The sequence below is a fragment of the Theobroma umbraticum genome, unplaced genomic scaffold (genome assembly GCF_002168275.2).
Source record: "Theobroma umbraticum cultivar Fairchild unplaced genomic scaffold, ASM216827v3 scaffold_30.0, whole genome shotgun sequence".
Taxonomy (NCBI): Eukaryota; Viridiplantae; Streptophyta; class Magnoliopsida; order Malvales; family Malvaceae; genus Theobroma; species Theobroma umbraticum.
This window is the reverse complement of record NW_018397254.1, coordinates 6,676,593-6,689,999: the sequence shown is the minus strand read 5'-3', so window position 1 is coordinate 6,689,999 and position 13,407 is coordinate 6,676,593. Positions and strand designations below refer to the sequence as shown.

The following is a 13,407-nucleotide window of genomic DNA, read 5'->3' as shown; positions in this document are numbered from 1 at the left end:
ATGGACATCTTCCAATTCGAGATAATCTGTGGTCCGCTCCATGTCTATACGTCGAAAATCTGAGCTCCCCTAAAACTCAGAATAAAATTGTCACTTCAAATGACCACAATCATGGTCATCGCCTCGCCAATCTCAACCTCCACGTTCTTGTGCACATCTTCAGTTAGCTCAAAATCAGTGAGCTGCTCTTTGTCTCCTTTGATTTCATATCCCAGAGCCTCCAGTATCCGGTTCTCCACGTTGTTTCCACAGTTGGGGTCAGCTTATTTTTCTCCGTGGAGTGGTCTCAAGCATCTGGGCATTTCAATCTCGCCCCAATCTCTTAAACTAGGTACTTTTTTTTTCTTCAAATCTGGTTTTCTTGTTTTTAAGCTGTATTTTTTTCCTTTAAAGGCCATTTATTTTGATTCTTCAATTTATTTACTTTTTTGTTTCTGTTGGAAATGATGGCGGTGCAGAGAAAAGGGGAAGATGCAAAGGTAGGGTGGTTCATGCATCTCTGTTCGGGGTTGGAGCTCCTGAGGCTCTGGTTATTGGGGTAGTTGCTTTGTTGGTGTTTGGTCCCAAGGGTCTGGCTGAGGTATGTTCTTCCTTTTATACATAGGTTAGTTCATTAATATTTAAATGTTGTTTTTTTTTTCTCCAATTATGAAGAAGAACGCATTAGTTGCTCCTTTTGTGGCTTGTAACATTTGATGATTTTTGCCTTTCAAAAAAAAAATTGATGATTTTCGAGACTGTTTGTTTCCTTTATATGTGCATTTCTTGAAATTTCATGTATTTTCATGGGGATGTTGGATTTAGGTAGTTATAATCTTTGGAGACGTTGGCCTCTTGCTAACAATTTTCAAATTTTAATCTCAAAAGCTCTTTATATAGGCTTATAAGCTTTTTCAAAGATACAATTTTTTTATTAAGGTACTATTTTATCTAAAAGATATATTTACATTTTACAAGATACAACTTTTGGATAAAATTATTATTTCAATAATCATCTCATGACAATCATTTATTTCATAAAACATAATTTTTGAATCATAATTTGAAATGATAATTTTTCATATTTAAACTTTTGAGCTGTGAAGTTTTTTTAATTTGTTTCATAACTTTTGGATGTTATTTTATCAATAGACATAACCATTCACATGAAAAAACATACCTACAATCCAATAGTCACATTATGTCATTTTATATGATATAACTTTTGAACTAAAATAGCGTTTTATTATGTTACATAACTTTTAATTTTGAAAATACACCAAAAATCACCTACTATTTTCACAAATTTTCAAATACTAACAACTTTGGAAATCTTGTGCATAAATAAAGGTATCTTGTAGATTTGAACCATCACTTAATGAGTGTGGTTAGTTCTAGTTTGAATTGTGTGGTTGATTAAGCATTGAGCCATCATTTTTCATTTCACTAGTCAGGTCACCAAATACACACAAACTTCTTTGTTCACTTTGTATCTAATTTTGCTAACATGTTTTATGACCTTGTGTTTTGTATCTATTCATTAGTACTGTTAAAGTCAAGCTTTTAGCTCTAAGAAGTAGTCATAATTCTACTTACATAGATAACCCCCATCGGAAGTACCTTGTAATTATAATATTTCAACATATACATGTTATGAGACAATTAAAAACTTTTGTTTAACTTTACGTATTACGAGAATTAAGCACTATACATCTTGGGGTGAAAATTATAAATTAGTACTTGTAATCAATCATGTAGCCAAATGGTTATTACCCAAGATTTGCCACTCGGCCACAAGCGTTGAGGTGAGTTCCCACCATTGAAGATTTAGTTGATAGGCTTGAGACTTATCTCTTTTGTTTTTATTATCAAGTCTTTTTTCAGACTTTTGATAAACGGATCCGTAAAATTTTCACAAAACCTCATATAACTTATAATGACTATACCATCACTAATTCTTTAACTTACAATACTTTCATTGTATGCTTGATTATATGCCTTTGATGTTGTTGCTTCAATGTTACAATGTATCAAGATGGGTGCCAATGGTTTAAGTCAGAATGGAATTTCCTAAAGTAAATTTCTCAACAATTTCGCTTTTTGAGTGTTAGATGCTAAAGCTATAAATTTAGCTGTTATGGTGGAGTATGATTGACAAGATTGTTTTTTAAAACCCTTAGAAACAACACCCCCACCAATTGTAAAAACCCAGTCAGTTATAGAAGTATGATCAGTTTTATTTGAAATCCAACTAGCATATGTATACTTTCTAAAATCAAAGAAAAACCTGAATAATAAATGTCATAATTCATTATACTTTTGAAGTACCTAGGAGCTCTATGAATAGCATACCAATGTTCTTTACTTGGATTATTTGTAAATCAGCTTAGCATCCCAACCGTAAAAGAAAGTTCGGCCTTGTACACACCATAAGATATATTAGGCAGCCAATCACCTTTACATATTTATTTTGTGCTATTGGGGTGTCTTTATTAGGTACTAGCTTTAGATTAGAATCACAAGGCGTAGATATTGGCATACAATCTAACTTATTTTATTTTATTACAATTTTTTTCAATGTAATAAAATTAAGACAATGTTAGGCCATTATTGTCTATGATTATTCTTATAACTAAAATAATATTCATATCACACATATCTTTTATGTCAAAATTCTTTGACAATAACCTTTTTGTGTCCTCCACTTGTTCCAAATCAGTATAAAAAATTAGTATGTCATCCACATATAGACAAATGATAACACCTTTACCATACGAAACTCACTATTTACATATTTGTAAGATTGATTAATCTTGTTGCCATTAACTACCACTACCTCAACAAACTTGTGATGCCATTGTTTAGGTGACTTTTTTAATCCATACAAGGATTTTACAAGCTTACACACTTTTCTTTCTTGACCAGGAAAGATTAGCCCTTCAAGTTGTTTCATATATACTTCTTCATCTAATTCACCATTTAAAAATGTCATTTTAACATCCATTTAATGAATTATCATATTATGTATAGATGCAAGTGCTATAAGTAATCTAATTGTAGTTATTCTTGCTACTAGTGCATATGTATCAAAATAATCAGCACCTTCCTTTTGTTTAAAACCCTTTGTTACTAGCCTTGCTTTAAACTTATCTATAATTTCATTAACTTTCATTTTCTTTTTAAAAATTCATTTATAGCTTATTAGCTTGGAACTTGGTGGGAGGTCTATTAACTTCCAAGTTTTGTTTCCCATTATCAAGTCCATCACATCTTGTATTACTTCTCGTCAAAATGAAGCATCTCGAGACTTCATTGCCTCCTCCTAAGTTTGAGAATCACATTCAGTTTCTACGTTAAAGCAGTAGTGCAAGTAATCACATGTTTCTTTCTTGGTACCTTCTACTAAGTACATGAGGAAATCAGATCCACATGTCTTTGCTTTTATAATTCATTTACTTCTTTGAAGTTCAATAGTTTCCTCACCATTTTCTAAAAGTTTATCATTTTCTGTTACTAGTTATTTGGGTCTTGGAATTAAATTGAACTTTGTTTCATCAAAAATAACGTTTCTTGATTCTATGACTGTATTAATGGAATATGAATCATTGGGCTCTATCACCATGAAACGTTATGATTTACTATGATCAGCATATACTATAAATATACATTCAATTCCTTTTTCACTCAATTTCTTTTTCTTTGGTTCCAAAACTTTTACTATAACTTGACATCTCTGAAATTTTAAATAATTAAGGTTATAGCTTTCTTCATTTTCATAACTCATAAGGAGTAGTTTTACTTGTTTTGTTTGTTATTCTATTTTGTATATAATAAGTCATTAATAAGGTTTCGTCCCAAAATCCTTTTCCCAAACCTAAATTAGAAAGCAAAGCATTGACTATTTTTGTAAGAACTCGATTCATATGTTCAGCTACACCATTTTGTTCTGGTGCATATCAAGCGGTAATCTCATGAATAATATCAGTAGACTCAGAATGCTTCGGATCATAATATTCACCTCCTCTACTACTTCGTAAACATTTGATAAACAATTCACAATGCAATTCAATTTCATTTTAATTTTTTTAAATATATTTTAGAGTTTTTTTTAGTATCTCTCCATGAAGGGGGAAGCCTATCGATTATAGAAAATACCATAATAGCTTCATCCATTTTAAGACCATATTGCTTAAAGCTATTTAGAATATGTTTAAGCTCATGTAATTGCTCCATAACAGAATGATTATCAACTATTTTGTAGTTATTGAAACGACTAATTAGAAATTTCTTGCTCCTTGCATCTTCGATCATGTATCTAGCCTTCAATTTGTCCCAAAGTTGTTGGCACTAGCTTCATTCCGGTATGCATTGAACAATGCATCCAACATTTCATTAAAAATGTGTCCCATGCATATGTAGTTATCATTATCCCATTTTTGCTTCAAATGAGTTTGATTCATGGATTCTTCATCACTTTCTTCAACTGGTCTCGGTATATCTAGAATATAAGTGACACGGAGAGTTGTCAAGAGGAATTGCATTTTTTTCTATCACCGAATAAAGTTTCCTCCTTCAAAGCAATCTAACTTGATAATGTTGGTGGTCATCTTTTAAAGCAAAGTCATTTTGAATTCCACACCACAAAAAATAAATCTTAAAATTTTTACTGCAAATGGAGTTTAGATGAACTTCAAGGAATAGGTAAAATTAATTTCGAGATGAGCCTATTAATAGATGTTATCTTTAAGGTTTATTTTACCCCATCACTCAGTATGTAAAGGAGAATAATGTGAATAACCTTAGGGATACAATGAAGCCAACGTCTACCTTCGTCTTACATCGTACGAGAGTAGATCGCTAGATGCATCTGAGAATAAAGATATTGTTTCAATAATTACCTTCTATAATGACAATCATTCATTCTATAAAACATAACTTTTGAGCCATAATTGGAAATGATAATTTTTTATTTTTAAATTTTTGAGCTGTGGTGTTTTTTCATTTGTCTTATAACCTTTGGATGTCATTTTACCAAAAGACATAACCATTTACATGAAAAAACTTACCTACAATCCAATAGTCATAATATATCACTTTATATGACATAACTATTGAGCGAAGATAGCTTTTCATTGTGTGACATAACTTTTGGTTTTGAAAATACACCAACATAATCCCCAATGAATTAAGCAACAACCAGCAATGGATGGTATGCGGTCTGAAACAAATCAGGGAAAATAATGGTGTTGAGAATTTTTCTAAGTGATTGGGAGATAAGACAAATTTCTTTAAAATTGAAGCTGGTCTAGTGTGGGATTTTGTAAAGAAATGAAGTTAGCTTTACGTGCATGGTTTCTTGTCTCGGTAGCAGTTTTGCTCTTTCTTAGATGAGAATCCACTAGACAATCAAAGAAATTGATAGCTACTTAACATCCTAGATGATAAAAAATCATGGATGAAAGTCTTATTTTGTTCTATCAACAGACCAGACTACACTGCTAGCTGCTGTTATCAAACTTAATGTGTTGTCTTTTGACTAGATAATGCCTAATTGGCCTTGATGTCAAAACCTTTTATTGTCATCTGACACTAAAACCCAATGCATTCCAGTTGATGATCTTTGTTGACTTTATGACTCCCATGACTTTCCCATTATCCGGCCAGAAAAAGATCATTGTGTTAACCTATTCTAAACTCTACATTCACTTATCCCTTCAGAGCTCTGGCTGACTTATGCTTTCTAATGAGCATGGTTTGTGGTCTTTATTAATTCAGATCTTTAGGATCAAGTGTTATGTTTTTACCAGAGATCCATCTTGTCATTTTTCTAAATGGCTCGATGTCTAGAAGCATCTAACTTGTGGAGGGTTAGAAAACATATTGATATTGCTGTATATCACATTTTATTAATTAGACGATTTGTTGCTCAAATCTAAGGGTGAACATTTCCATTGGTACTGTTAAAAAAGGGTACGTAATCTATTTTCAGGTATGCTGCACCATAATGGATGAACATAGCTGTATCCACAAAATCTAAACTGCCACATTAAAAGAAGACAATTAGTGTCTGGCATGCTCTTATCCTTTAATGGGAAGTTGCACTGTGTTACGTATCAAAAATTAATTTACAACTGCATGGCAGTCACTTTGCTACCTTAATGGAAGTTAAATGAGTTTTCTGGGAGTTTAGCATTTGGTTACTATTTGTGTCAGCTGCATTTACTTGTTACTTTTACTACTCAATTTGAATAATTGAAAATTGAAATTTTGATATTCATGTACAAAATACATGATTTTCCTTTAAGCTGAAATAATTATGTTTGTGTTACATTTGAGCTACATTCTCTTTTTTAGTTGAATATGAGTTTGCCTTTAGCCCTTTAATATTCACTTGTACATTTTAGCAACTTTTGAGGAAGCAACAACTTAGCAGTGAATAAGACAACCAAACAGAACCTTACATAGTTAGGATAACATTCTGTTCAAGTTGAAATCCTATTGGTATCTCAACGGCCTAGTAAAGTGCAGGTTGCTCGGAATCTGGGAAAAACATTGCGTGAATTTCAACCCACCATTAGAGAACTTCAGGTAGGGAATGAAACTTTGGTTTTACTTGTATCTTTACTTGGTAGCTTTGCCCTTCTGAATTGTTAACCTTTGTTTTTCTCTTCCATGAAGGAAGTTTCAAGGGAATTCAAGAGCACCCTTGAGCGGGAGATTGGTCTTGATGAAAAGCCAAGTTCAACACAAAATACACTGAAAAGAAACAGCCCCTATATAAGTAATTCTATCCCAACCCCTTCACCAGTTACCAACACTGAGGAATCTGGCACCAAGGCTGACCCCAGTGAGTGATTTGTATTCTTTTATTTAAAGCTATTAGTGGCATGAATTGCCTTAGGTTTTCTGATCCTTAATGAGATTTTTCCTTCAAACGTCATTTATCTTATTACTTGATCTGTTTCCCTGAAACATGCACTAAATGCTAGATGGTAGTGGTCAATTCTGCTGTTTATACCTTAGTAGAGGGTCTTTCTTATTCCTTTTCCCATTCCCTTTTTATCTTTCGAAGAAACTCAATGAACCATGGAATTCGTCACCTAACTGCAGATGGTACTCCATCCGTGAACAAGGCTTATACTAGTGAGGAGTACCTAAAGGTCACAGAGGAGCAGCTAAAAGCTTCTGCTTCTCAACAGCAGGACCAGACTGCCTCTCCTGCTGAAAGCCGGTTGGAATCCCAAAATCAACAAGAAGGTTAGTTCTTCTTCTTCTTCTTCTCTCTCTCTTTCTCATATTTTGATGTAATTGGTGTAAATTGGTGACAGCTACTGCCAAAGAAACTGCCTCTGCAATGCCTCCATCTCAGAAACCTGAAAGCGAGACGTGAAATCCCATGAAATGGAGAATGAAGGAGTTGTCTAATCTATTAGTTTTACAGAAGCCTCAGAGCAAGGGATGAAACCTCCTGAAAAATGTGGAGAAAGAAATGCCAAAGTTTGTCATCTTTTTCCATCTTAATTTTGGTTAAATAATGTAGAATAGTTCCTGCAAATCTCTGTAGTCACCAAGAGTAATTTTACAACATAATTGCGTATCAAGTACCATTGCAGAGGAGGAATTCTGACTTTTGGGATAATGAACGTGAATCTTCTTTGGTTCGTTTGTTCATTTCTGGAGATGGTTGTCTACATGTCAGCTAAAAGCCGCATGCTGAAAATTAGTTCTCTCATTTAGTGAAAGGCTTTGGAGCAATACTACTGTAAACTGTGCTACATTGGAAAAAACCTGACGACTGGTAAATTGAGTTGAAGAAAAATATCAGGTGGCATTTCTGGTGCTTCAAAAAAAACTCGTAGATAACTTCAATTGAAGCCAATAATCGTAACAACAAAATGCTAAATCCCTACAGTCTAAGCTGATTATAACATCAACCAAAAGGCAAAGGAGGCCCCATCGCTCTGTTTCGCAATTGCCTCGGTTGAGTTTAATTCAAGGGCTTGCAGAAGGAAGCCTAAGGACAGAGAAACAAAGAGATGTACCTGTTAATGGCAGAGAAGCCACAAAAATGTTTTGAGTTAGGTTTACTGTTGGAGGAACAAAGCTCTGATTTTTGGCAACTGAGGAGAGACAGGAAAGAACCTACTCTTCCCGCAAACATTTTTGACTGTGGACTTGCTTTAAGCACCATATTGTGTATTACGCTATTCCCATTAAAATGGCTTGAGTTGCAATGGTTTTGAAAATAGGTCCAGGGCTATAATTGAGAAGGAAAATGAAAATACAAACAAAGCATCTAATTTCTCTGTTTTTCATTTTTCCTGAGAAAGTTTCAGATAATAATTGTATAATTCAATCAGTGGTGTTTCTTCGGTTACGGCATCATAACATCATATGATAAAACGAAATGTATTATTCACTGTATACTCTGTTTGGACGCATATTAACAATATTAAAAGAGAAAAAAATTGTATTCATAGATCGAAGGAAGAAAATTCTTTTATTCATCCTTTGGTAATTAATTTTTATTTCAATTTAATGATCAAGTACTTGCGTGTTGTGGCTTTAGGTGTCTTAATATTTACTTGATATAATGATCAAGAAGTAGTTGTGTATTTTAGGTGTTATAATTTTTGTTCTAGTGTGTGTCATCTGTAATAATTGAGGGATGATTGTTTAGTAATCAAGACAATGACTTCCTAGTAATCACACATTACATCAGAGGAAAAGGTTTTAATTCAGGCTGTTGTTATCGTTGGGATAATTCCCTTTGGTTCGTAGGAAAATTATCGCCAAAATTAGTTGAAGGGTCAGATTTTTTTTTTAATTAATGAACTACCTCTTTGGTCAAACAAGCGGGGGGGACAGTTTGTGTGTCTTGTCTCTTTTCCACCCCACCCAGAAGCAGTGGTTTCAAATGGCCGGGCCAGCTTCATAAGGTCAATTATTTGCCTTTGCGTTTTTGTTGCTTCTCAACCAGTCTTTTACAAGCAGCCTCCACAATCAATGTCACAGTTGTGCTCCAACCGCTCGCATGACAAATTTCCAGTTAATATGGATGTTGATGTGGCAGCCACATTGGCGTTCTCTTCTTGAATTTTATGGCTCCTTAATAAAGTGATTACTGCAACTAATTATTAATTTGGTCATGATTTGTTTGGTAGAAATTAAACTTTGATAAACTTATTTCGGAATGCAGTATAGTTTAGCGACCGACGGTGAATTTTACTCCCTCTTTGGTAGCCCCTCCCTCCATCCTAGTGCCGATCTGGTAACAGGTAGGTAAGGTGGACAAGATCAATGAGAATGACAACTACCAAAACAACACCCCACGTGGTGCAGATTGGTGTTTGAGTAATAATGTCTTAAATTCTTTCTGGTACAACTCAAGGGAAATTGAGCTGAAAAATTTTATAAAAGGGATCAGTACTTCAGAAATTGCTTAAAGAATGAAGAGGTCCATCCGACACATAGGACACCACCTTTTCGACTTATGTTCAAATATTGTCCTAATTTCAAAGTGTTTAATGAGTTCAACAATATCGCCGAACAAGAATCCCAACTACCTTCGCATTTCATACAATTACTTCCATAAAGCCACAAAGAGCATATATATATATAAATATCAACACGAAACCAAAAGCAAACTCGTACCTAACTAACAGAGTCAAGCGTAAGCCACCAAAAAAAGAAACAACAAATGCTAACAAGTCCAGCAACTGTCCCAGCTTCGCCTTCAACATCCTCCCTACGTGGCAACAAAAAAAAAACCCAAAAGGAAAACATAATAATAGTACCCAACCTAAAGTTGGGTAGCAATAGCATAATGCCGCCTTCATTGTATAATTTTAAACACGGACTTTTCAAGGGGCTACCATTTTCACATTTATATCGATTAATTCATTTTAACCAATGAATAAGCAACTGTATTCAAAACAAATGTGAAAATAGCCATCACCCGCTCTATATCAATCCGTGTTAAAATTAAAATGACCAAGGACATTTCATAGGACTATAATGATGCTACCCCAAGTATGATATCACGCAAAGTATTAATACTATTATTAGACTTCCATGAGAAATTCCTTATCTTTCTCCAACTTCTCCATAGCTCCAGCTTCCAAGGTGATCTCCACGTCAATGCTCCTGCCTCCGGCCTTCCCTTGATACAAATACACCATCCCATCGAACCTGTTGTTGGAACCACTCCTCACCCCTTCTGGCTTTCCCCACCCGAAATCCACGTCGTACACCTTAAACCTTGGAGAACTCCCAACAGCCACGCAGTTGACACCAGCATCCTTGAACTGGAAAATCTTGGGTGCGGCCTCCCACTCCTTGTTACGCTCATCGATAGCCTTGGAATTGTGAGCTTCGATTGCCTTTTGTACGATTGATGCACCGAATTCCGGCGGGTTCGCCAGCAATAACCCGGCCGCCGTGACGGTGAAGATGGCTTGAATCAGGTTGCCAAAGTAACTTTCGGGCATGGGGGGATCGACCCTTTTACGACAATCTGCAAAGACAGTGAAAACTGTGTAGTCTTCAGGTTTAAGGTTACGTGCTTTGGTTACGTGATGCCAAATATGGACAGCCAGAGATTGAAAAGTTGAGAATGGTTTTGAGCCGTCGGATGGTGGATTAGAGTTGACTTTTGACTTGATCCTGTCGATGGCAGCTTCGGAGAACCTGAAGAGTTTCTCCCTGAGTTGCGGGCCTTGATTGGCATCACCGTTGGTTGACGAGACTGGGTTGGGTGGGAGCGAGAGGTCCAGCTTCACGCGGGTGTTTCGGGCTTTGGTCCGCTCGAGAAATGGCTGAACCGAGATAGAGTTCGACCCGCTACAGATTTGAGCCCACGAGCTCATGAAATGCCACGTGGAGGTTCCATCAAGGATCGCATGGTTGAACGCGCACCCCATTGCCAGTCCGTCTTTCAACTTCGTTAACTGTCGTACAAAATTATCAACACCAATAAATAGTTAAAAAAGTTCACCAAAAATGGACGGTGATGATGACAAATGGATTTGCAACCAACGGACCAAAAACAGGGGCTGGAAGAAAAGGAAAATATCTGAATACTGCAGATTGATATAGGCCAATGGTACACGAATTAATGAAAGAGCAACAAAAAAAGGTGAAGCAGATTTATGGCCTATAAATTAAAGATGGACGACTTCTCTTGGGGGCCCATACCCAAAAAAATTCTTCAGAGCTGTCCAATAATGTCTTACCTTATCTTGCACATTTTTCTTTCATACTTCAAATTGGGCTATTTGGCTTTATGTTGTTTGATTATAGAGAAAGCAGCAGCCAGCAGGTAACTTTCATTAAAATAATAATAATAATAATAGTAATAAAGCTTGTGTTTATCAAGAATGACTGCAAGGGGGTCATTCGTTGGCATGACAAACAGCAGAGTCTATTCAAAGTCTAGACCCACCGTCTGGTGCTTTTTATGAGGATCTAATTTCTAATGGATAGGAGCAGAGCAACACTCAGAAGTTCTTCCCTCTCTATAAGAATTACAGCTAAGGAGTCATACTGTTCTTCATGACTCAGGACAGCCAGGTTTGTCAATTTAAGGCATGCACTGGCTCCTTGTTGGAGCATATCATATGGGCACCTCAATCACTAACAAAACTTCACTTACTCATAGGGTTATTCATGCATAATGCAATATGATCCTTTCCGTCTGTGTAGATTTTTCAGCCATAGAAATGAGGTTCAATCTGAAATTCTGGGTGAACCTATACATTGTTTCTTAAACAAATGTTTTGATTATCAAATAACCATGTGTGAAGTATTTGCTACCATATGAGATTAATGTATGCGGTAATGCATGCACAGCTGTAACTTCATTAAGGTTTTATTCCATTCGGTATATATTCCATCAAATTCAGAAGGGGCGTGGGCCAGTTGTCCTCCTTTTAAGTGACATAACAAGTACATTTTGTTAAGAAAATATAATATGACATCCATTACAATATTTTTGCCAAAAAAAACTCTGTTGATTCATTACTTTTTATCTTCTTCTACAAATATCTAAATTAACTAGAAAAAAAATGTAGTAGTAGTACTAGTATATTCTAGCTAATTAAAATTATATATAGCCATTGTAAAATCTTCCTTATTAATAAAAAAAAATTGATCATCCCAATCTGAATTCATGTTGCTTATAATGGGAATGAGCGTGCAGGATGATTTCCTAAGATAGAGTGCCAAAAAAAAACTGCAGGGTATAAAGGATGATCCAATTGAATCTGGACAGAGATCAGCGCTTGTGGAAAACAGACAAGCAAACAAGCAAATATGGCAAGTTCTAATGTCATTTGGCTGATGTCTGGCAATGGACTAACAGCAAAAAGTTAAAAAAGTGTTACCTGAACAGACAACAGAGGCCTGTTTTGACCATCCAAGTTCAAGACACCATTGTATGGTATCAGGTCCTTCAGAGAGCTTGTGCCCTCGTCAGCCGCTAGTTCATCGACGCTGATCCCCTCGGCGGTGGCTTCCAAGACTTCAACACCGTCCATATCATCATCGTAGTCCACCCTGAAAACCCCTTCCTCGTCTTTTCCAAGCTTGCCTCCCAGCTGATAAAAATCCTCCAGAACTACCCTGAGCCCGTCCTTGAGCTTCTCCACCTTGTCCTCAAACTCTCCACCCTTGTAAAACAACAACTTCTGGTTATAATAGAATGCCAAATATGGGAGATCAAACGTGACCAATTGACATTCTTTTCTTCCTATAATCTTGCAAGGTTTGACATGGTTTTTGCTGGTGATTTTCACCTTCGCCATTTCTTCCTTCTTCACTACTTCACCTGCCATATCCTTGATGATTATTCTTTTGTTTAGCCTTATAAAACTCTTAGAAGAAGAGAACAATGTTTTCAAAGATACGAAGAGTTGTACATAGAAAAGGGGGGACTAGACTGTAGAGACACTTATAGAAGAAGACACACACATACACTCCGTTGATGTGGTTGGGGTCGCATTAATGCGATTCATGAGAGCGGTTGTGATCCATTAATACGCCCGAGTCTCTTCTTCTGGTTTGGGAAGCAGTTGGGTAAAAAAATTTATGCTAGCTCACTGTCTGTGCTATGGCTAAAATAAATGTCAATTAAGACACCTCAATATTTGTTCTCTGTGTCAAAACGTTACTACTCTATCGTGTATGTGCTGTAAAGCTCTTGTACCTTGAGCTGCAAACTCTTGCACCTATCATCCTGTTCAGCTTTCTCAATGAGGGTAAGTGTAAACAATAAATAACCTTTTGAAGTCGTAGAAGTTTTTTTCACGTCTATATTTACTAGAGGTACTCAGATTCTTTTTTTTTTTTAATTAAAAAAAAGCTCTACATATTTAGTACAAAAGAAATAGAGAAATAACTATATAAATATAAGAGGTGCTCTTATGTTAT

The 13,407-nt window shown here is 35.6% G+C and overlaps 2 protein-coding genes across 2 annotated transcripts; one reads left to right on the top strand and one right to left on the bottom strand.

The window, feature by feature from the left end:
* HCF106 (Bacterial sec-independent translocation protein mttA/Hcf106) lies at positions 1-7,650 on the top strand. Its single transcript, XM_021429542.2, has 6 exons — positions 1-331; positions 459-580; positions 6,508-6,567; positions 6,658-6,826; positions 7,090-7,236; positions 7,308-7,650. Exons 1-6 carry the CDS (start codon positions 100-102, stop codon positions 7,367-7,369), a joined length of 792 nt encoding a protein of 263 aa, XP_021285217.1. The 5' UTR covers positions 1-99; the 3' UTR covers positions 7,370-7,650.
* Positions 7,651-9,523: 1,873 nt separating this feature from the next.
* On the bottom strand, positions 9,524-12,903 carry PEL3 (HXXXD-type acyl-transferase family protein). The gene is made up of 2 exons (XM_021429533.1): positions 12,363-12,903; positions 9,524-10,928 (listed from the first exon to the last, which is right to left on the bottom strand). Exons 1-2 carry the CDS (start codon positions 12,810-12,812, stop codon positions 10,044-10,046), a joined length of 1,335 nt encoding a protein of 444 aa, XP_021285208.1. The 5' UTR covers positions 12,813-12,903; the 3' UTR covers positions 9,524-10,043.
* Positions 12,904-13,407: the final 504 nt, after the last annotated feature.

Excerpts from the sequence above, each read along its gene's own strand:
- HCF106 (XM_021429542.2), top strand. The coding sequence starts at position 100 with ATGACCACAATCATGGTCATCGCCTCGCCAATCTCAACCTCCACGTTC. Across the intron at positions 581-6,507 it reads GTCCCAAGGGTCTGGCTGAG|GTTGCTCGGAATCTGGGAAA; the intron begins GTATGTTCTTCC and ends AGTAAAGTGCAG. Across the intron at positions 7,237-7,307 it reads ATCCCAAAATCAACAAGAAG|CTACTGCCAAAGAAACTGCC; the intron begins GTTAGTTCTTCT and ends AATTGGTGACAG.
- PEL3 (XM_021429533.1), bottom strand. The coding sequence starts at position 12,812 with ATGGCAGGTGAAGTAGTGAAGAAGGAAGAAATGGCGAAGGTGAAAATC. Across the intron at positions 10,929-12,362 it reads GGCCTCTGTTGTCTGTTCAG|TTAACGAAGTTGAAAGACGG; the intron begins GTAACACTTTTT and ends TTTGTACGACAG.